The sequence below is a fragment of the Protopterus annectens genome, chromosome 2.part0 (genome assembly GCF_019279795.1).
Source record: "Protopterus annectens isolate FY-2018-M chromosome 2.part0, PAN1.0, whole genome shotgun sequence".
NCBI classification, from domain to species: domain Eukaryota; kingdom Metazoa; phylum Chordata; order Ceratodontiformes; family Protopteridae; genus Protopterus; species Protopterus annectens.
This window is the reverse complement of record NC_056728.1, coordinates 210387251-210409330: the sequence shown is the minus strand read 5'-3', so window position 1 is coordinate 210409330 and position 22080 is coordinate 210387251. Positions and strand designations below refer to the sequence as shown.

Below are 22080 nucleotides of genomic sequence, written 5' to 3'. Positions count from 1 at the left end.
TGGCCGACTGCGGTAGCCTGCCAGCAGGATAACCCAAGAGTAATGACTGCAACAGTGAAACACGATGAACATCACCTGTGTCCCTGCTGGACAGGCTAAATTCTTGGCTAGGTTTGTAATGGCCTCAGGGCCAATAGCCTAGTAACTTCCTATGAACTGTGGAAGGAGCCCTACTGCTTTGTCATGGATGTCCCTTAACTTAGCATAAGGAAAGAGAAGCAGTCTACTTTTCCTCTCCAGTGGAACCCCCTCAGGATGTGGCAGTAATTGGTATTGCTTTTCAGTCCAGGCACTAACATATGTTTACCTGTTGAAGGAATACAAATGAATCACACCTTTGAAACATGCTTCTTTGAGTAGAAACTACACTGCCTAGCACTGCTCTATAACTTACTGACTTGCACAAGAGACCTCATCTGCATAACCTGTCAAATATAAGGAACTGCACTACAAGATGAAAGAGGACCATCAGTAACCAAATGGAAATAACCACACATTCTAAATTTAAGAGCACGTAATGTGTAGGAGTCTTTAAAAGGCACTAAATGTGGTGAAGACCAGCAAAAGCTCACGTAACAGTTTTGATTAAGCTTCAGTGTCTATGAATATTGCTGCAATTATTTACAGTGGCACAGGAAACTAAAAGAAACAGGATTTTTTTTCAGAGACTATGTGCAAGCTAGTCATGTTGGAAAATACAGTCTGGTTTAAGAACTACAAAACCTGAAGGTTCTCTATACAACTGGACCCATTAGTTAAAACAGTTTCTTAAAAAAAATATGTCATACAGAAGAGTCTAACAATAGCAATACTGTGGAAATAACTGCAGTCAAACACATGCCAGTTTTGTAAAAATGCACAAGCCATTCCACCCAAAATAATCTGGGCTGCCAGACAGGTCTTTTACACCATTTTTTACTAAAATGAGTAATGTACAAAACTTTGTGCAAATACTGGTCCATGAGCAAGTCACTGACACACTAAATCATATCAGTGCAATACGTGTCCCAAATTATTGTATACAGCAAAAATGGCATTTTTTAATTTTTTTTACAATTTCCCAGAATATCCTATAACATACAGGTAGGTATACAGACAAAAATAAAACAAATTCCAAAGCCACAGCACCTAGGTTAAAACATCCCTTTCAGCAGCATTATGAGCTAAAGCTTTTTTGTGGTTTTGCATGACAGATATTCCAAAAAATAATTTATTATACCCATCTAGGGAGTGCTGCAGTGTCAGTGTTTTAAATGCCATAGGAATCATTTGGTTTAAAGGACACTGACATGTTCATACAAATGCTGGATATAAACAGCTTTTCAAAACAAATGATCATGGCTTTTGTAAAACAAACCCTTGCCAGTAAATGAAAATTTTAATGATGACATTATAACAAAAACGCAGTCAGCAAATCACAAAACTAACAATGCACCAGATTTCTTCAATTAAATGAAGATGTCAGTGTATTGTGATTAAACTGTTACTGATGGTGCTGAGTGCCAGGACTGTGTATGTTTGTCTGGGTATAAAGAGGGGATAGTGGCCTATGAACTAACTACCATGGTTATGAAAAAGATGCTTACTTTTAAAAGAAGTTAGGATGTAAAGTTGTCTGGAAGATCTGCTCCACTTACAAAGCTGCACATCTAGTTCAACTGTTTCGATAAATGAAAAACCTATTAGCAACACATGATGAAACTTGTAAAAAGGGCAAACATATTGCAGTACTAAAGAGCAGAGGGGTCTGTGAAATGGCAATGCTTTAAAAAATGTATATGGCTGGCATAAGCAGGGCTGTATCTTCCAGGACTTCTAAACTCTGAGGAGAAAGGCGAAGTTGCACAACTTCTAGGGCTGCACGTTATTGGGTTGTTCCTTTCTGCTGCAGACAGTGGTAAGTTTGAAGAGTCCAAAGAAAGTGACTGTGGTTTATTCCATCCTTGCCATACTGCTGGGCTCTGCCAACTACATAAAAAAAAAGAAAAATCAAAATGCAATTCTAATTCTAGTTCAAAGCTTTCCACTTAACTCACCGGCATGGAAAGTACAGTTGTGTGCACTTATTGTAAATGTAAATTTTCACGTGTATTTGCTGTTGCAGTCCTAACTTGTGGGATTTCCAGCTGTGGAAGCCCTTAGCTGGACCGACTACCAGAGAATTTTTCCCCTCCTCAAGCACCCCATCAGCCATCACTACATCTGGGTATAAAAAAGAGGCACAATGACCTCAGTATTTTCTTGCCGCCCAGTATGTCCTTAAGGTTATGGGTTTTGGACCCCAGATTCTACAGTAAGTGTGGAGAAGGAGGGAGCCATGCTGACTGAAGGAAAATGTCCAAGCCTATTCTACAGGCAAGAGGGGGAGGAGGGAGGGAAGGAATACTGCAACAGTGAATACACTCGGACATCTACATTTATGGTAAGTGAACACAACTGTAGTATCTTTGTGTTTCACTGTTGTAGTCATGACTTGTGGGATGACTCCCAAAGCTAAAAGCAGGGTGGATGAAAGGATTATGGAAAGGCAAGAATGTCCTGCAAAATGGCAGTAGCAAACCCTGCTCTGGACTTGGAAAAGGTAGGAAGATGGTAATATTTGGTGAAGGTATGCACAAAGGACCAAGTAGCAGCTTTCAAAATGTCCTTAATGGCCATCCCTTTAAGAAAGGCAGCAGAGGTAACAGTAGCCCTAGTGGAATGTGTCCTCACAAAACCTGTAGCAAAAGAGATACAGTGGGAGAGCCATTCGGAAATAGTTTGTTTTGAAACAGGTCTCCCCTGAGAGCTACTGCCAAATTCCACCAAAAGTTGGTTTGACTTCCTGAAACACTCTGGTTCTGTCCAAGTAGTAATGCAGTTGTCTATGCACAGCCAAAGTATGAAGGAACTTTTCTTCCTTGTTTTGGGGGTTAGGAAAGAATCAAGGCAAGTGTATGGCCTGGTTTAAAGAAATCTCTTGTCTCCACCTTGGGCATAAAGGAAGGACTGGTCCTAACAGATATTCTGTCTGGGTGGAAAATGATGAAAGTTTCTACACTCATAAGAGCCTGAAGCTCTGAAACCCTTTTGGCTGCGGTAATGGCTAGTAGGAAAGCTGTCTTCCAGGTAAGGAATTTTATATCTGCAGAAGCTGCTGGCTTGAAGGGTGAGCTTCTCCAGAATGTAAATGAAGTCCTAGGGGGGAACAGGAGGTTTCCTGGGAGGCCTGATGTAAACAACCCCTCTCAGAAACTGTTTCATGAGGAGGTGTGAAAAGAGAGGAGCCTGTGAAGGCAGGTAGGCAGAGACAGCTAAAGCATGCATTTTTATAGAGGAGTATGATAGTCCTTTTACAAACAGGCTAGATAAATATGACAGGATCAAAGGGATCTGAACTTGTTGAGGGTTTTTACCTTTTGGCTGCACAATATAATGAATCTTTTCCATGTGGAACAGTAAAGATTTCTAGTGCTAGGTCTCCTGGCTTTCTTTAGAATGTCCGGGAACTGTTTGTTGAGGAGTGACTCCTTCCTTGGGTTCAAGGTGTCATCCAAGCTGTCAATTTGAGTGTGCGCAGGTTGGGGGTGTATAACTGTACCCTTGTTCAGTGTTAACAGGTCCTCTTCTCTGTGGCAGCAGACATGGATCCCCATTGTTTAGGCTGAGCAACAGCGGGTATCAGTGCTGCCTTGGCCAATGTGGGGCCAATAGAATTTCCCTTGAACCTTCTTCCCTTATCTTTAGCAGTACTCTGGGGTAACAAGGGTATTGGAGAGCACAGAGAAATAGGTCTATACAAGGGAATGAAAACACATTTGCTTTCCAGGCTTTCTTTTTGCTTCTGGAGCACAACTTTTCCAAGTGAGCTTTTTCTTTGGTGCCAAAGAGGTCTATCCATGCCACACCCCATTATTTGGCTATGCTGAGAAAAACTTCCCAATGCAGCTGCTACTCGTGTGGCTTCTTTTCCTGGTAGGTACTATGTCATGAGGTGCAGACCTAATTTGCTGTTTTCCAAAGGTCCATGGCTAAGTGGCAAAGGGGGCAAGAGCAAGTCCCCCCAACTTGTTTACATACCACATAACCGTGGTACTGTCTGTCTTTACCAGGAGGAATCCTGGTTTCCATTGTTCTTTGAAGGCAATCACGCCTTTTTGGACTGCCATCTGTTCTTTTAGGTCGACGTGTTAGTTCTTGAACTGGGAGTCACATCTGCCTTGAGTCTGGAGGTTGTTGTAGTGGGCTCCCAGGGCTATTTCTGATGCATCCGTTGCCAGACTTTGGTCCTGAGGGATGAACCTGAAGGGAAGGCCCAGATTGAGGGAGCATGCTTGTACCCATCAGGCAAACTCTTTTCTGAGACAAGGAAACAGTTTTATCCTGAAGATGAGAGACTGAGAATGTTACTACCACAAACATTTGCAGTCTGGCCAGGGGTATCATGAGGATGCAAGAGGCCATGGAACGCAAAACTTTGGGTTATCCTCTGGCTGTGAGGTATTTCCTGACAAGGAACTTTCTGAAGGTAACTTTGTCTGGGAGGGAGAAGGGCTCTCTGAAGTGACACGTCCAGTAAAGCTCTCAGAAACACAATCCTATTTGTGGGGTTTGTTTGAAACTTTTGGATATTGATGGTGAACCTCACTGAAGTTAGTATATTTTATGTGTAAAGTAGATTGGCTTTGAGTTTTGAATGAGGCAATTGTCTAAGTAAGGATAAATCTGAATTCCCTTTGTCTTGCAAATGCTATAACCAGGGCTAGGCAATTTGAGAAAACCCTGGGTGCAGAGCACAGAAGTAAAAATTCCTCATATTTGCTCTGAAGCATAAGAATCTCCTATGTGATTCCTCTCTGGGGATGTGGAGGTACGCGTCTTTTAGATCTACGACTACCATGAGGGCATTGGGGGAAATCATGAGCAGTAGCTTTTGCAAAGTTAGCATTTTGAATTTTGGGACCTGCAAGAAATGTTCGAGTCTTGACAGGTCTAGAAATGGCCTTCAGGTACATTCTTTTCTGGAGACTAGGAAAGCCTGGAGTAAAATCTTTTTCCTAGCAAACAGGCTGGTACAGCCTTGAGTGCACAGAAGCTGTATTTGATTTAAGTCTTCAGCCTTTTGGTTTGGAGGAATATCTGGAAAGCCTGAATGAATCAAGGGTTATTTGAAACCTCTCTGAATGTTTAGAACCCACAGACTGCAGGTAATGAGGGTTTAGTTCTTGTGTAATAGGGACAGTCTTCCTCCCAGCCTGAGGGGACAGGAAGTTTGAGGGGTATGGGATGTTGGGAGGGTAAAAGGGACTGCCATGGAAGAGTCATGATTGACCCCTGCTCAGTCCCTTTCTTGGCACTGGTGCTGACTTTGGCTCCTCTCCCTTACAAGTCTCCTTTGTTTAGGCTTAGACTGAGGGGCTGGAAAGGACCAGTGTTTGGTAGGGTAATTTTGGGTGGACCTGGAGGAAGTCCTTGACAATTCGCATAGATTTGGCCTTATTCTCCATTTTCCTAAGCACAGCCTCAGCATTAGGGCCAAAAAGAAATCCTTTGTTCAAGAGGCATATAGAACACTGGATTTGACATGCTTAGGAAGGGACTGCTCCCTCTGTCAGGCATACCTTCTAATGATGGATCCCGTGGCTGCTGCCCTTCTGGAAGCTTCCAAGTTATCATAGCTGCAGTGCAGGGAGTGCTTAGCCACTTGAGAACAGGAGTTGCATAAATCCAGTAATTCCTTTCATCATCATCAGCCCCTTTTTTCCCATTTTTTTCTACATGGGGTTGGAGTATCGTGTTAACTGCCGTCAACTCTCTTTATTCAGTGCCATATCTTGCCTTCTTCAATACTCATGCCTGACTGTCACAGATCTTCTTTCACACAATCCATCCACCTCTTTGCTGGACGTCCTCGCTTTCTCTTACCTTCTTTCTATCTGTCACAAACTTTCCTCAACAGATACTCTTCTGCTTTTCTACACATGCCCAAATTATCGTAATCTGTTCTCTTTCATCTTTTCTGAAATTGGAGCTTACTTTGGCTACTGCCCTTATGTCATTTCTTCATATGTCCCACAGTGTGCACCCTACCACCTTTCTCAGGCAATCATTTCCATCACCTCTAGCGTCTTCAACTGTTCTGCCTTTACTGCCCAGGTTTCTGTACCATACAGTAGTACTGGTCACACCACTGTCTTGTACACCTTACTTTTCAGCTTCTTTGGCATTCTTCTGTCACAGACTACACTTGATACTCTATGCCAGTTGGCTGCAGCCCCTCCGATTCTAGCTTTGACCTCTTCATTCAGACTACCCTTCTCCTCAACCACCCTTCCCAGATACTTGAAGCTGTTTACCTATTCCACTATCTTCCCTTCTATCTCTTTTCTCAGCTTCTTCTGATTTCCTCAATTTGCTGCCATTACCACCGACTTACCTCTGCTTAGTTTCATCCCATCCGCCTTCAGATTTGCATTCCATTCTCCTACCCTTTGCTGAAGTTCTAGCTCAGAGTCTGCTTGTACTGCCACATCATCTGCGTACAGCAACGTTGTTGATCTGTCCCCTCCAACCTGTTTGCTAATGTAGTCCATCACCAGTATGAACAGCAGTGGGCTCAGAGCTGAACCCTGGTGTACACCCATCCCACTGGAACCCCTGTGTGAGGCCGAACACTGTTTGTACTTGAGTCACTGGGTCCTTGTACATAGCCTGAACTAATTCTACCAATGTTTCTGGGACTTCAAACCACCATAGTACTGCTCAGACCACCTTTCTTGGGACCTTGTCATATGATTTTTCCAAGTCTAGGAATGCCCAGTTGGACTTTCTCCTCATCTCTAGCTTCTTCTCAAGTATCTGTCTCAATGCAAACATCGGGTCAATTGTGCTGCACCCTAATCTGAATCCAAACTGCTCATCTCCCATCTTACATTCTACTATTCTGTGTATCCGTTTATTAATCACCCTCTCCAGAACTTTCATGCAATGTGGTATGAGTTTGATGCCTCTGTACTGCCCACAGTTGTGGATGTCCCCTTTGTTCTTGTACACTGGCACAAGTATGCTTATTCTCCAGTCATCTGGGATACGTCTTTCTGTCCACACTGCTATTAGTACCTTCAGGAGCCATTTTTCTCCTATCTCACCCAGCATATTTATCGTATCTGCTGTGACCTCATCTGAGTTTCCTGGTTTCCCTGACTTCATCTTCCTTAGTGCTGTTCTTACTTCTTCTAAGGTGGGCTCCTCTTCTCTCACTGTAGGCTGTTTCTGGGGTACTACAGCTTCTGTGGGGTTTTCTTCATTCAGAAGCTGCTAGAAATACTCCCTCCATCTGCCTTTGATGTCCTGTGGACTGGTGAGCAGGCTGTTGCTAGCAGTCCTTATGAAGGGCGTATGACTATCTTTTTTATCTTTCTGTCTTTGCCTTACAACCTGATATAGTTTCTTTGTGCCCTTACTGAGTCACTTTCCAGAAGTTGGTTAAGTGCCTCCGATACCCTATTCTTTGCTATTGCAACTTCTTTCTTAGCTTGTTAGCCAACCAGTAGTCTTTCCTAGCCTGGTCAGTCTTTTCTATCTCACTTCTTCCTGCACTCCTTCTTTCTTTTGATGACTTCCTAGACTTCTGCATTCTGCCACTAGCTTTCCTTATGTACTTTATTTCCATACCTGGCTCGGCCACATATCTTTTCTGTAGTCCTAACACATGTGCTTTTAGGTGCTGCCATTCTTCTTTAACTTCACCTATTTCCTCCTCTTCTTGGGGTGCTAGAGCCCTGAGTAATTCCTTGAACTGTTGTACTTTCCATCCAGTCAACTTCCAGGTCTTCAGGCTGGTCTCTGTTGACCTTAGAGCCTTCTCTGACTACTGCTTGCAGCTGATTGTGGCAACTAGTGGTTTATGCTGTGGGCCAACTGTTTCACTGGGGATGACTTTGTAATCTTGGATTCTACCCTAGTGCCTTTTCCTTACTAGGAAGAAGTCTACCTGAGTTGCATGTTGGCTACTCTTGTATGTGATCTTGTGACCGTCTCTCTTTCTGAACCATGTGTTGGCTACTATCAAGCCATTTGCCAGACAGAAGTCTGTAATGGCCTCTCCTTCTTTATTCCTGTTGCCCCACCCATGTGGATCCAGGCAGTCCTCATATCCTGTTCTGTCTGTCCCAATATGTGCATTCTAGTCACTCATTATCAACACCAATTCATGTTGTCTTGCTTTATCTAGTAGGTTCTGCAACTACTGTCTGAATGCACTCTTCTCCTCATTATCACAACCCTGCTGTGGGGCACAGGCTGAGATCATGAATACTACCATATCATTACACTGGAGTCTGATTGCCATGAGTCTGTCACTAATTCTGATGAGATCTCTCACTCCCTTCTGAAGCCTCTCTCACCACAATTCCTACACCATTTCTAGCCTGTCCCCCACCTAAGTAGTAGAGTCTGGATCCCTTTGATTATTTGAAGTAATTCCTTTGATAAGCCTTATTTTTCATCCCCATCAGTTTTTGTTTTATCTGGTCAAAATGGTTTCCTGAGACTTCACCATATGAAACTGGCAGCCTTCATGACGAGAGTAGCATAGGTGTAGACTTTCTTTCCAAACCTGTCCAAGGCTCTGCTTTATCTGTTGGTAAAGGATTTTTGGAACAACTAGCTTTTATTCCCTTAGTGCCCTGAGTCACCACTTCAGGATCTGCCACAGGGTTCTTAAAAAGGTGTTTATGGTAATCTAGAACCCTGTAAAATCTTTCAGGTTTCCGAGGAGCAAGGGTAGGGACTCTGGTTGTAATGAGGTATCCAGAAAGACATCATCTACCACCTCTGAGACTGGGGAAATGGCATAGGACTTATGCTCAGGAAGACTGAGGAATTCCCTAACCATCTTCTTGGATTGAGGACAGTCCTGAGCTTCCCATATGAAGTGCTCCATCAGGGTATGTAAGGTTTCACCAACGGAAATATCCTTGGTGGGAGGAGCCTGAGGCAAGGTTCTCCTCAGAATCAGAATCCCCATAGGAGGCAACAGATGCACCCTCCCCAAAAGTAGATTCATTATTATCAAAGTCATCCTGAGAATCAAAGGAGTCAGAAAACTCCTGGGGCGAAGTATCCCTCGTTCTTTTATCACGGGATGCTTCAGGTGGAGGGAGGTGTTTTCATTTGACCGAGTAAATCAAATCCTCATTAAGCCTCACTAGGTCTTGTTGATAGGCCTTAGATTGTGAGCCAGTAGGCCAAGACTGATGTAAGGAGGGTGTAGCTTTTTTTGTGAGAGGCCTTAGACTTGGGTCTATGGGTGACCTCTGCCCACGGATGCAGATGTGGACGAATAACCAACTACCATGAGTGGTAAGCAGAGGCAATCTCCTGATGACATGAAGAACCACTGTTAGTTTTAGAAAGGTTGTCGGAAGTGACAGACAACTTAGTCCTTCAACTTGTAAGAAAGAAGAGGGACCTCCGAGCATACTGGACTCTGAACAGGTCTTGACAGAGGCCTGCACCACCTTCCTCTACAATCACAAGCCTTGGAGGACTGGCCAACAGTGGGCAAGCATCTTCTGAGGCCCTAAATCTGAAAGGCTTTTCCTTTTTTCATCTAGGGAGATCAACTTCCACTTGACAGGCAAATTACATGGTACACAGAGTCCCTGATGACTCACTAGAATGTTTAGCTAGAATCTCAGCCCTATGCTCGATAGTTCTGCTATTATAGCAAGCACAGAACTGACAGCTAGGAAAGTACAGTTTTGTACCTACCATAAATGTAGATGTTTGAGTGCTAATACAGCTGCAGTCATAACAGATGGGTTCTCCTGCCGGCAGGCGGGTCCTCGGTCGGCCGAATTCCAAAGTCTAGGTCCGGCGTCAGTTGTCGTCGCTTCTTCCCTGACGTCAGTGCGACAGGGGTATAAAGGAACCAGCCGACGCCATTTTCTTCAGTTTTTCTTGCCCCAGATGTCAGGTGCCCCCAGAAGGAAGGCAATACATAAATTTGTGTAATAAAGCAATGCAATATAATCAAAATACAGTAGTTGCAAGCAAATACACCATAAATGAATACCCCAATCAGGTTGTATGAGGAGGTGTTAGCCAATAGGCCTGTCCCAAGAGGGGAAGGAGGGAGGGAAACCTGGACTGCAGCTGTATTAGCACTTGAACATCTACATTTATGGTAGGTACAAAACTGTACTATGTTCATCATGCATACAGCTGCACTCATAACAGATGGGTAGAATCCCAAAGCTAAGAAAGAGGTGGTAGGCACTAGGTGGAACTAGGAGGAGCCAGGATGCCCTGCAAGACTGCAGTGGAAAAGCCTGCTCTAGTTTTGGAGTACAATGGTAGGTGGTAGTGTTTGGAGAAAGTATGCACAGAACTCCAAGTGGCTGCTTCCAAAATATCTTTGGTAGGAACTCCTCTGAGGAAAGCTGCAGAGGTAGCTGTGGCCCTTGTGGAGTGAGATCTGATGCCTGTAGGTACAGTTTTGCCATGAAAAGAATAGCAAAAGCGTATGCAGTGGGCTATCCATTTTGAGATTGTCTGTTTGGAAATTGGCTTTCCTTGAGCTCCTACAGCATAGGACACAAAGAGCTGTTCTGATTTTCTGAAAGGCTTTGTTCTGTCCAAATAATAACGCAGTTGTCTGTGGATGTCCAAGGAATGTAGTAATCTCTCCCCTTTGTTTTGAGGATTAGGATAAAAGGTAGGTAATAGGCATAAAGGACGGGTTGGTTCGTAAGGAAACTCTGTCCTGATGGAAGATGATAAAAAGCTGCACAGCCATGAGAGCTTGTAGTTCTGAAACTCTATGAGCTGAGGTAATAGCCAGAAGGAAAGCTGTTTTCCAAAACAAATATTGCAAATCTGATGAGGCAGCTGGCTCAAAGGGAGGCAAGGTCAGTTTTTCCAGAATTAAATTGAGATCCCAAGCAGGTATTGGTTGTTTCCTTGGGGGTCTTAGATTCTTAGCCCCTCTGAGGAACTGTCTTAAGAGAGGGTGAGAGAATAAGGGTGGATCAGTGTTGTATTCTGCAGAAATGGCTGAGGCATGGATTTTGATGGAGGAGAATGAAAGTCCACTGCTTAGCAGCTCAGCTAGATACTGTGGTATTTGAGGTAAATTCAGTTTTCCAGGATCCTGGCCCTTTTTCTCATTCCAGACACAAAACCGTTTCCATTTTGCGGAATAAGCTTTTCTAGTTGACGGCCTTCTGGCCTCCAAAATGACATCCTGCACCTCCTTGGAGAGTAGGGTCTGTTGTGATGCTAAGGAATCTTCCATGCGGCTAGATTGAGGGTTTTTAGCTGGCTGAGCCAGAGTTTGGAAGCTGTGCTGAGTCAGGAGAAGAGGCATTAGAGGTAGGGTCCACGGTGGGGAATGCGTCAGGCTCCTCAGGAGTGGGTACCAGTGTTGCCTTGGCCAGTCTGGAGCAATGAGAATCATCTTTGGTCTGTCTGCTCTGGTTTTCAATAGAACTTTGGGCAGCAGAGGAAGAGGTGGGAAGGTATAAACTGTCATTGATGTCCAACTGAAAGAGAGAGCGTCCACTCTCCAGGCCTTTGGATGGAAAATCCTTGAGCAGAATTTTGTCAATTGGTGATTTTTGTGGGAGGCAAAGAGATCTATGTCTGGCCTTCCCCATGCTTGGATTATTTCTGTAAAAACTTTTGGATGCAACTTCCATTCGTGTGATTTGTCATATTTCTGCTTAGGTTGTCTGCCAGTGTGTTTTCCTTGCCTGGCAGGTACTGTGCTTGTAGTTCGATTTGTAAGTCCATGGCCATGTTCCAAAGTGACATGGCCAGTCTGCATAGGGGGTATGAATGTGTTCCTCCCTGTTTGTTTATGTACCACATAACTGTGGTGTTGTCCGTTCTTATAAATAGTTGACCTGGTTGCAGAAGGTCTTTGAAAGCTATAATAGCATTTACTACTGCTAGCATTTCCTTTTGATTGATATGAAGGTGCTTTTCTTTTTGGGACCATTTGCCCTGAATGCACCGATCTGTCATGTGCGCCCCCCAGGCGTAGTCCGAGGCGTCTGTTGTGATGACTTGATTTGCTTGAGGCTTGCTGAATGGAAGACCTGTGTTTGTTTGGCATGCTTGAGCCCACCACAGAAATTCCTTTTGTAGACATGGAATTAGTGGTATTATTGTTTCCAAACTGTGGCTGTGTTGAGACCATAGGTTTTTCAGGTACCATTGAAGTTTCCTCATATGCAGCTTTGCACATGGGATTAGTAAGATGCAAGATGCCATGAATCCCAGAGCCTGCAGGATTTTCCTTGCAGTCAGCCTGGTGCAATTTGCTAGTGCTCTGAAGTACTGAGTTAGTTGCCCGTGCTTCTCTGGCGTGAGGTAGGCCATCTGGGTGTTTGTGTCCAAGTTGGCACCCAGGAAAATTATCTTCCGAGAGGGTATTAGCCTTGATTTCTTTTTGTTGACTGTGTATCCCAGAGAGTTCAACAACATTATTACATAAGCCAGATGTTTCAGAAGAATGTGCATGCTCTCCGCTTGGATCAGGCAGTCGTCCAAACAGGGGTATATTTGTATCCCTTGAAGTCTGCAGTAGGCAATTACTGATGCCAGGCATTTCGTGAATACTCTGGGCGCAGTAGATAAGCCAAAGGGCAATGCAGAGAATTGATAATGGGTTGAACCTGCAAGAAATCTGAGGTATCTTCTGCAATTTTCTCTGATTGGGACATGCAGGTATGCCTCCTTGAGGTCCAATGTTACCAGCCAAGACTCCTTGCCCAGCATGGGAAGAAGCTGCTGTAGAGTGAGCATCTAGAATTTTGATACGAGTAGAAATGTGTTTAGGATGGATAGGTCCAAAATAGGTCTCCAATCTTTTCCCTTCCTTGGTACCAGGAATAGTCTGGAATAAAAACCTTGACCTTGTTCGTGCGTAGGTACCTCTTGAATAGCTTTCATGTCTATGAGATCTGTAATTTGCCTTTGTGCCTCTGCCCTTTGATTGTGTGGCAGGTTTGGCATGCCTCTCATTTTTGGAAGGGTGTGAAAATGGAATCTGTAGCCTCTGTTTATAATGTCCAGGATCCATTTGTCTTTTGTGACAATATGCCAATTTTTTTAAAATAATGCCAGTTTTCCTCCTAAGGGGGCTGCCATTTGAGTCTTGCTTGGCATGCAAAGGGGAAAGTCATTGGGCTTGCTTTCTGAATGATTGCGAGTTATCCTCACCACCTCTTTGTGTAGGAGCTTGCCATTGTCTGCCTCTAAACAATTCTTGGGATTGTCCTCTGCCCCTCGGGTGCCTGTAGCTACCTCTTTGGGGTCTGTCCGTGGCTGGAAAGGACTAATTTTTGGAAGGCCAATTTCTACTGAAACGTGGGGGTTGTACCTGTAGAAAATCTTTCACGGTTTGCATTGATTTAGCCTTTTCCTCCATTTTCCTTAATACCTCCTCAGCATTAGCACCAAATAATACATCCTTTTGTAGAGGGGCATCTAGTAATTTAGCTTTGACATGATCAGGCAAGGTTTGTTCCTTGAGCCAGGCATGTCTACACGTATGACTGATCCTGTAACAGCAGCTCTACATGAGGCCTCTAGAGCATCAAAACCACATTGTAAGGTATGCTTACCCACTTGTTCTGCACTATGCATCAAATCCTGCAACTCCTTCAAGTCTGGTTGTTCAGGCTGTGACATTTTACTTTTCATTTGTGATAACAAAAACTGTTGGTATTTTAGCATATGGAACTGACAGTTTAAGGCCCTCATGGTTAAGGTAGCCGAGGTATATACCTTTTTTCCCCACCTTTCTAAGGATCTGGAATCTCTCTCGGAAGGTAATGGATTTTTAGCAGTGGAGGCCTTAATTCCCTTGGGGCCCTGTGAGATGGTTTCTGGGTCCGCAGCATGGCTTTTGTATAGAAATTGGTGTGAGTCAGGAACCCTGTAGTACCTGTCAGGCTTGACTGGGGCTGGAGGCAGAGAATCGGGTTAAGGCAGGCCTCGAGTAAACATCATCTAGGATGTCCAAGACAGGAGGTATAGCCAGAGGCCTGTGCTGAGGTAGCAAGAGAAATTCCCTAAGCCTTTTCTTGGAATATGAATAATCTTGGCCTTCCCAGTGGAGGTGTTCCCTTAAGGTATGCAAAGTTTCCCCAAATGAGTAATCCTCTGGGGGGGATACAGAAGGAATGGACTCCTCTGCATCAGAGTCTTCAAAAGGGGAGTAAGAATGTTCCTGATCATCAGAGTGCTCTGAAATAATGGAGCCCTGATCAGAGGAGGGGGATTCTTCCTCCACTCTGGGCCTTTTGTCCGGTGGGGGTTGAGAACCCCTGATAAGAGTAATTAAATCCTCAGCCATTTTAAGAATCTGTTTTTTAGGCATGGGGCCTGGAGATGGGCCCTGTGTAGCTTGTCTCTTAGAATGCATGGCTGCTTTAGACTTAGTGAAAGCCTTGATGGAAAAAGAAGAGGAAGGTCTGAAGACACCTTGAGTGGAGGTAGACCTGTCCACATTTTGAGGTTCAACGCCAAGAGTGGCTTCGGTATCTGTAGTCGGGGTGTGGGCCGAGGAGCCTGCGACCTCAGGTACAGGAGACACTGCCAATGAAGTGTCGTCGGTAGTCAGGGGCTGCGTAGGCACCTCGCTGAGAACCGGACCACGTGTAGTCGGCTTTGGTGTGGTGTCGGTAGAGGCCGCGGACTTCGTGTATCGGTCCTTATCTTTGCGTTTTTTAGACAAAACTGGAGTCGGAGTATCCGACGACATAATATAGTTAAATGTTTTTCCAAAATAATGCTGGGCGAACTCCGCCCGACGCTTAATGGTGCGTTTGTTGAATGCAGCACAAAAGCGACAGACCGAGACGTCGTGGTCTGGGCCTAAACAAGGTATACAGAGGGAATGGAAATCCTTATGCGGTATTTGCTTCCCACATGAAATACAATTATTAACTTTGTCTGACATCAGTCTGAGGCAAGAAAAGTTTCCCCAACGGGGTACTTAGCTTTCAAGAAGACTTCGGTTTCAAAATTTTCGTAATTTCAGGAGCTGGCCGACCGGCACTTGCGAACTGCTTCTGCTTCAGGCACCGTGCGGCAAGAAAGACTGAAGAAAATGGCGTTGGCTGGTTCCTTTATACCCCTGTCGCACTGATGTCAGGGAGGAAGCAACGACAACCGACGCCGGACCTAGACTTTGGAATTCGGCCGACCGAAGACCCGCCTGACGGCAGGAGAACCCATCTGTTATGACTGCAGCTGTATGCACGATGAACATCTTATGTTCTGGGCCTAAACAAGTCACACAAAATGAACAAAAGTCCTGGTGTGATATCTGTTTGCCATAGCTGAGACAGTTATTAACTTTCTCTGACATTAGTCACAAAATACATGAAAAGTTCCCCAATGGGGTACTTAGCTTTAGATGTCTTCTTCCTCTGGTGTGGACTGAACAGTTCACAGACTGACACTGCTTTGGGCTCCAATGGCAAGAAAGAACTGAGGTCATGGCACCGGCTGACTCCCTTTATGCCTAGATGTAATGACGTCAGACAGGGTGTCCACTGGCTGCAGGAGGAGGGAATAAACTTCTGTGGTAGGCAGACTGGCCAAGGGCTTCCACAGCAAGAAACCCCACAAGTCAGAACTGCAACAGTGAAACACAAAGAACATACAGGGTTATCCATCTACACAAAAGTAACCCAGTTACAGGACTCAATCCTAGCAGTTACAGGTGATCAGAAATAAGTGTCCAAACGGTCACACTCCACTCAACAGGTTTATGGAATGCTTATGTGTACAACATCCCATAATGGAGACTTTTTGGGAACAAGGGACAGCTTAAAGCACATTATTGCTGGTTTTCTACAAGAGGACTTGATGCTGCCTATAAAAGAGGACTTAATTTATTCCCTCCTGAAGTCAGTAACAACTTTCAATGGCTGCATCCTGAGCTGTTTTATAATATATTAGGTTCTCACAATTCAGACAAATGTTCATCTCTCTATAATCCTAAGTACTACTGGGAAAGTGCACACTGCAAACAGTTCAACACACACTTATCTTTACAGTAGTTACATTCATTAGATTCAATGTCTTAAACTGGATTTTTATAAGTCACACTAAAAACAATACACATTAATTTTTTGTAACCAGTTTACAATATTATTAGAATACAAATAAACAGTTTAAAATAACATTCAAGCTCACTTTTAGCTGCAACAGACACAGATCAAAGATCAATGAGGTTTGCTCCCTATCACGTAAGCAACAAAATGAAAATAATAAAATAGCTTGTATGCAGCATTGTTTCTGAGTTGTTAATAGAAATAAGAACACTATGATGATCCTAAAAAAAGTACAGTTTTGTACCTACCATAAATGTAGATGTTCGAAGATCCACATTGCTGCAGTCCTAACACTTGGGTAGTCCGCTATCCCAGTCGGCCCGAATACCGAAGTATAAGGCTGACGTCGGTCAAGGCGCATTTGTCTGACATCAGGACGTCAGGGTACAAATGCGCATGACCGACGTCATATCCTCAGTCTTTTCTTGCCCCAGATGTCAGAAGACCCTAAAAAGATAAGGCCAAAACCAAAAAACACCAAACACTCCTGTACCTAATACATATACAATATATACAAATTTACAAAAATAGAACCCCACCCACACAACCACCCCTAAACACAGAGGGGAAGGAGGGAGGTATTGTACTGCAGCAATGTGGATCTTCGAACATCTACATTTATGGTAGGTACAAAACTGTACTATGTTCTTCATCCCACATTGCTGCAGTCCTAACACTTGGGTAGAATCCCAAAGCAGAGGTAAGGGAGGATGGCTAAACTATAATGAAGCAGGAGCTGCCAAAATGCCCTGCAACACAGCAGTGGCAAAACCAGCCCTGGATTTAGAATAGAGAGGAAGGTGGTAATGCTTGGAGAAAGTATGCACTGAACTCCAAGTAGCTGCCTCCAAAATATCCTTAGTTGCCACCCCTTAGAAATGCTGTTGAAGTGGCAGTAGCCCTAGTGGAATGAGGCCTAATCCCAGCTGGAATCTCCTTGCCATGATGGGAATAACAGAATGCAATGCAAAACCCAATCCACTTAGATATAGTTTGTTTTGACACAGGCTTGCCCTGAGAACTCAAAGCAAAAGAAACAAACAACTGCTGAGACTGCCTAAAATCCCTAGTCCTGCTTAAATAATAACGCAACTGCCTGTGTACATCTAAAGTGTGCAAAATCTTTCCCTATTTTGGGGATCTGCATAAAAGTAGGCAAATGAATAGTTTGGTTTAAAGCCACACTAGAAACCACCTTAGGCATAAAGGAAGGATTAGTGCGTAATGATACCCTATCCTTATGGAAAATCAAAAGGCTCAACCGCCATAAGGGCCTGCAATTCAGAAACCCTTCTTGCAGAAGTAATGGCCAACAAAAAAGCAGTCTTCCATGACAAGTATTTCAATTCAGCAGTAGCCGCAGGCTCAAAAGGTTGTAGAGTAAGTTTCTCCAACACAAAATTGAGATCCCAAGCAGGAGTAGGAGCTCTACGTGGGGGTCTTATATTCTTTGCCCCTCTAAGAAATTGCTTGAACAAAGGATGAGAAAACAATGGTGGGTCACAATCATAGTGAGCTGAAATTGCTGCAGCATGAATCTTAATGGAAGAGAAAGACAAACCTTTGTCCAATAACTCAGTAAGATATTGAAGAGCCACACTCAAATTAGGCTCAGAAAAGTACAGTTTTGTACCTACCATAAATGTAGATGTCCGAACTGGATAGCATCTGCAGTCATAACAACTGGGTTGTCCTGTCGTCAGGCAGCCCTTCAGTCGGCCGGATTCCAAAGTCCTGGTCCGCTTCGCTGATGTCGCACTTCACCCGACGTCATCTCTGTTGGTCCTCGGGTATAAAGGCATCAGCCGACGCCATTTTCCTCAGTGTTTCTTGCCCCAGATGCCAGTAGCCCTCCTGGAGGTTAAAATTTGGATAGATGCCAATGTTTCCAAAAAAAATAGAGGTAAACACAAAAATAAGCATGTATGTACATATATACAAACAAATACACCATAAAAGACTCCCCACCAGCTAGCTATTAGGAGGGTAAAATACCCTAGGAGTACCACAGAGGGAAGGAGGAGGGTAATCCTGACTGCAGATGCTATCCAGTTCGGACATCTACATTTATGGTAGGTACAAAACTGTACTATGTCCTTCATGGATGCATCTGCAGTCATAACAACTGGGTAGAATACCATAGCCAACTAGGGAGGAGGATAAAACTAGATTATGGTGTGTTTAGGATCCCTTGCAGTACAGCAGTGGCAAACCCTGCTCGGGATCTGGAATATAGAGGTAAGTTATAATGCTTGGCAAATGTATGCACGGAGGTCCAAGTAGCCGCCTCAATAATGTCTTTGGTTGCCACTCCTCGTAAGAAGGCTGTGGTAGTGGCTGTTGCCCTTGTAGAATGAGGTCTTATGTTCTGTGGAATTGGTTTTCCATGGAAGGAGTAACAGAATCGTATGCAATTTCCTATCCATTTGGAGATTGTCTGTTTGAAATAGCTTTTCCTTCCCTTCCTGTTGCATAGGCTACAAAAGTTGGTCAGTCTTTCTGCTATTTTTGTTCTGTCCAAGTAGTAGCGTAGCTGTCTATGTACATCCAAGGTATGCAGTATTCTTTCCCTCTGTTTTGTGGGTTGGGAAAGAAGGTAGGTAGGTGGATTGCCTGGTTTAAAGACACTCTGGATACCACCTTAGGCATAAATGTAGGATTAGTCCTCATGGACACTCTATCTTGGTGGAAGATTAAGAAGGGTTGCACTGCCATTAAGGCCTGTAGCTCTGAAACCCTCCTTGCTGAAGTAATTGCCAGTAGGAAAGCAGTTTTCCATGACAGGTGTTGTAGGTCTGCTGTTGCTGCTGGTTCAAAGGGTGATAGTGTTAACTTTTCTAGCACAAAGTTTAAGTCCCAAGCTGGCAAAGGTGGTTTCCTTGGAGGTTTTACATTCTTGATTCCTCTGAGGAACTGCCTGAGCAAAGGGTGCGAAAAATCAGGTGGATCAAAGCTGTATTCTGCTGATATAGCTGGTGCTTGTATCTTGATGGAGGTGTAGGACAAGCCTGAATGAAGAAGTTCGCCAGATACTCTAGAATGTTAGGCATATCTATGTTTGACACATCTTTTCCTCTTTCAGTACTCCAAATGACAAACCTTTTCCATTTTCCAGCATAGTTCCTTCTTGTTGAAGGTCTGCGTGCATCAAGAATAATGTCTTTAACTCTTTGAGAAAGTTCTGGGTTAGCTGTTGCTATGTGATGTTCCATGCAGTCAGTTGCAACGTTTTAGGTTTGGATGTATGATGCTGTAGTTGTTCTGAGTTAGCATCAAAGGCATCAGGGTATTGGCCACATATTGTTCTGAGACATGCTCCTCAGCAGTGGGTACCAGTGTTGTCTTGGCCAGTTTGGAGCTATCAGGATTATCCTTGGACGTTCTTCCTTGATTTTTAGTAATACTTTGTGTATCAAGGGAAGAGGTGGGAATGCATATGCTGTCAGGCCTTTCCAGCTGAAGGAGAGCGAATCCACTTTCCATGCCAGTGGGTGTAATGTCCTTGTGCAGAATTTTTGAGCTGGTGATTGAGAGGTGATGCAAATAGGTCTATCTGAGGCATTCCCCATTTCTTTGAGATGGTCTTGAAAATGTCCGGTGCAGTTTCCATTCGTGGGCATCCGATGTGGTTCTGCTTAATATGTCTGCTAGAATATTTTCTTTTCCGGTACAAACATTGCCTGTAACTGGATGTTGTAGCTGAGTGCCAGGTTCCACAGCTCCAAAGTCATTCTGCATAGGGGTATGAATGAGTGCCTCCTGCTTGTTGATGTACCACATGACTGTGGTGTTGTCTGTCCTTATCATCAACTGGCCCTCTCTGAGAAATGGTCTGAACCTTTGGATTGCCAGTTTTACTGCCAGCATTTCTTTTAGGTTGATGTGCAGGTGAAGTTGATCCTGTGTCCACAATCCTTGCACGCATTTGTCCAGCATGTGGGCCCCCATCCTAGGTCTGAAGCGTCTGTTGTGATGGTCTGGCTTGCTTGACATCTGCGAAAGGGTAGGCCTGGGTTTGTCTGGCATGCCTGAGCCCACCATAGGAACTCCTGTTTTAAGCATGGAATTAGTGGGATTTCTGTTTCTAGGCTGTGACTGTGTTGGGACCATAAATTCTTTAGGTACCACTGTAGTTTTCTCATATGTAGTCTGGCAAGTGGGACCAGGATTATGCATGATGCCATGAAGCCCAAGGCCTGCAGTACTTTTCTTGCTGTTAACTTGTTCAGCTTTGTTAGTGCCAAGAAGTAAAGAGGGAGTTCTTTTTGTTTTTCTGCAGTTAGGAATGCCATTTGTTTTACTGTGTCCAATTCAGCCCAAGAATGTCCTTGTTTGGGATGGTATCAGCCTTGACTTTTGTAGATTGACTGTGTATCCCAGTGCTTGTAGCAAGTAGATGACCCTTTGTAAATCTGTTGTCAGCTTGCTTTTGTTGTCCCCTTGTAGCAGGCAGTCGTCCAGGTATGGGTAAATTTGTATTCCTGTAGTCTGCAATGGGCAATTACTGATGCCAGGCATTTTGTGAATACTCTGGGCAGTAGATAAGCCAAAGGGCAATGCTGAGAATTGATAGTGCTCTGATCCTGCAAGAAATCTGAGGTATCTTCTGCAGATTGGTCGAATGGGGACGTGCAGGTATGCCTCCTTGAGATCTAGAGTTACCAGCCAACACTCCTTGCCCAGCATGGGAAGAAGTTGCTGTAGGGTCAGCATTTTGAATTTTGGGACAATGATGTATGTATTTAAGGCGGACAGGTCGAGAATTGGTCTCCAACTTTTTTCCTTTCTTGGAACTAGGAATAGTCTTGAGTAGAACCCCTTTCCTTGCTCTGCAGTTGGCACTTTTTCCACAGCTGTCATGTTTGCTAACTGCATTATCTGTTGTAGAGCCTCTGTTTTTTGATTTGGAGGTAGATTTGGCATTCCTCTTTTGATTGGTAAAGTGTGGAAGTGGAACCGGTATCCTTGATCTATGGTTTGTAAAATCCACTTGTCTTTTGTTATATAGTGCCAGTTATTTGAAAATAAGGTTAACTTTCCGCCTAGAGGAGCTGCTATTTGTTCCTGGTAGGCGGATTTAGGATTAAGTCACTGTGGTTGTGTTGATGTGGTGGCAGTGGTTGTGTCTGTGCCTCTGTTGTTACCTTGCCACTGTCGTCCTCTGTAGGCACCTCCTCTGGATTGGTTTCTGCCTCTGGGGCGTCTGTTTCTGCCCCTTTGAGATCTTGTGGAGTCAGGAAAGCAGCAATTTTTGGCAGGCCAGTTCCTGCTAAACCTTGGGGCTGAACCTGCAAGAAATCTTTAACCGTTTGAACGGATTTTGCCTTTTCTTCCATTTTCTTCATAACCTGCTGGGCAGGTGTACCAAACAAACTTGTCTTATCCATAGGAGCATCTAGTAACTTTGCTTTAACATGATCCGGTAAAGCTTGCTCCTTTAGCCATGCATGCCTTCTTATCACTGTGCCAGTCATGGCTGATCTAAATGAAGCCTCCAGTGCATCATAGCCACATTTTAAGGAATGGTTACTAACCTGTTGTATGTTATTTACCATTTCTAATACATATTTCTTATCAAGAGATTCATCAGTGGTTAGCTTTTTAGTTAACTGATCAAGCATAAACTCTTGGTATTGTATCATGTGAAACTGACAGTTTAAAGCTCTAGCTGAGAGAGTAGCTGAAGTGTAGACCTTTTGCCCCATCTGTCTAATGACCTTGCTTCCCTTTCAGAAGGAATAGGGTTTTTAGCTATGGTCGCGGCTACTGCCTTGGGACCCTGGGATATAGTTTGGGGTCTGCAAGAGGGGCCTTGTAAAGGTGGTGATGAGTGTCTGGCACCCTGTAAAATCTGTCTGGTTTGGCAGGGGCTGGAGGTAAAGAATCTGGAGCGGAGCAGACATCATTGAAAGCATCATCCACCACAGAGAGAACAGGAGGTATAGCTAAAGGCCTGTGTTGTGGA

General features: G+C 44.1%; 1 protein-coding gene across 1 annotated transcript in view; it reads right to left on the bottom strand.

The window, feature by feature from the left end:
* Positions 1-899: 899 nt before the first annotated feature.
* Positions 900-22080, bottom strand: part of ANKLE2 (ankyrin repeat and LEM domain containing 2) — a gene marked incomplete in the record, with an annotated part of 2117323 nt that continues 2096142 nt past the window's right edge. The window contains 1 exon segment of the mRNA XM_044060669.1: positions 900-1968. Coding sequence (XP_043916604.1) covers positions 1731-1968 — 238 coding nt within the window.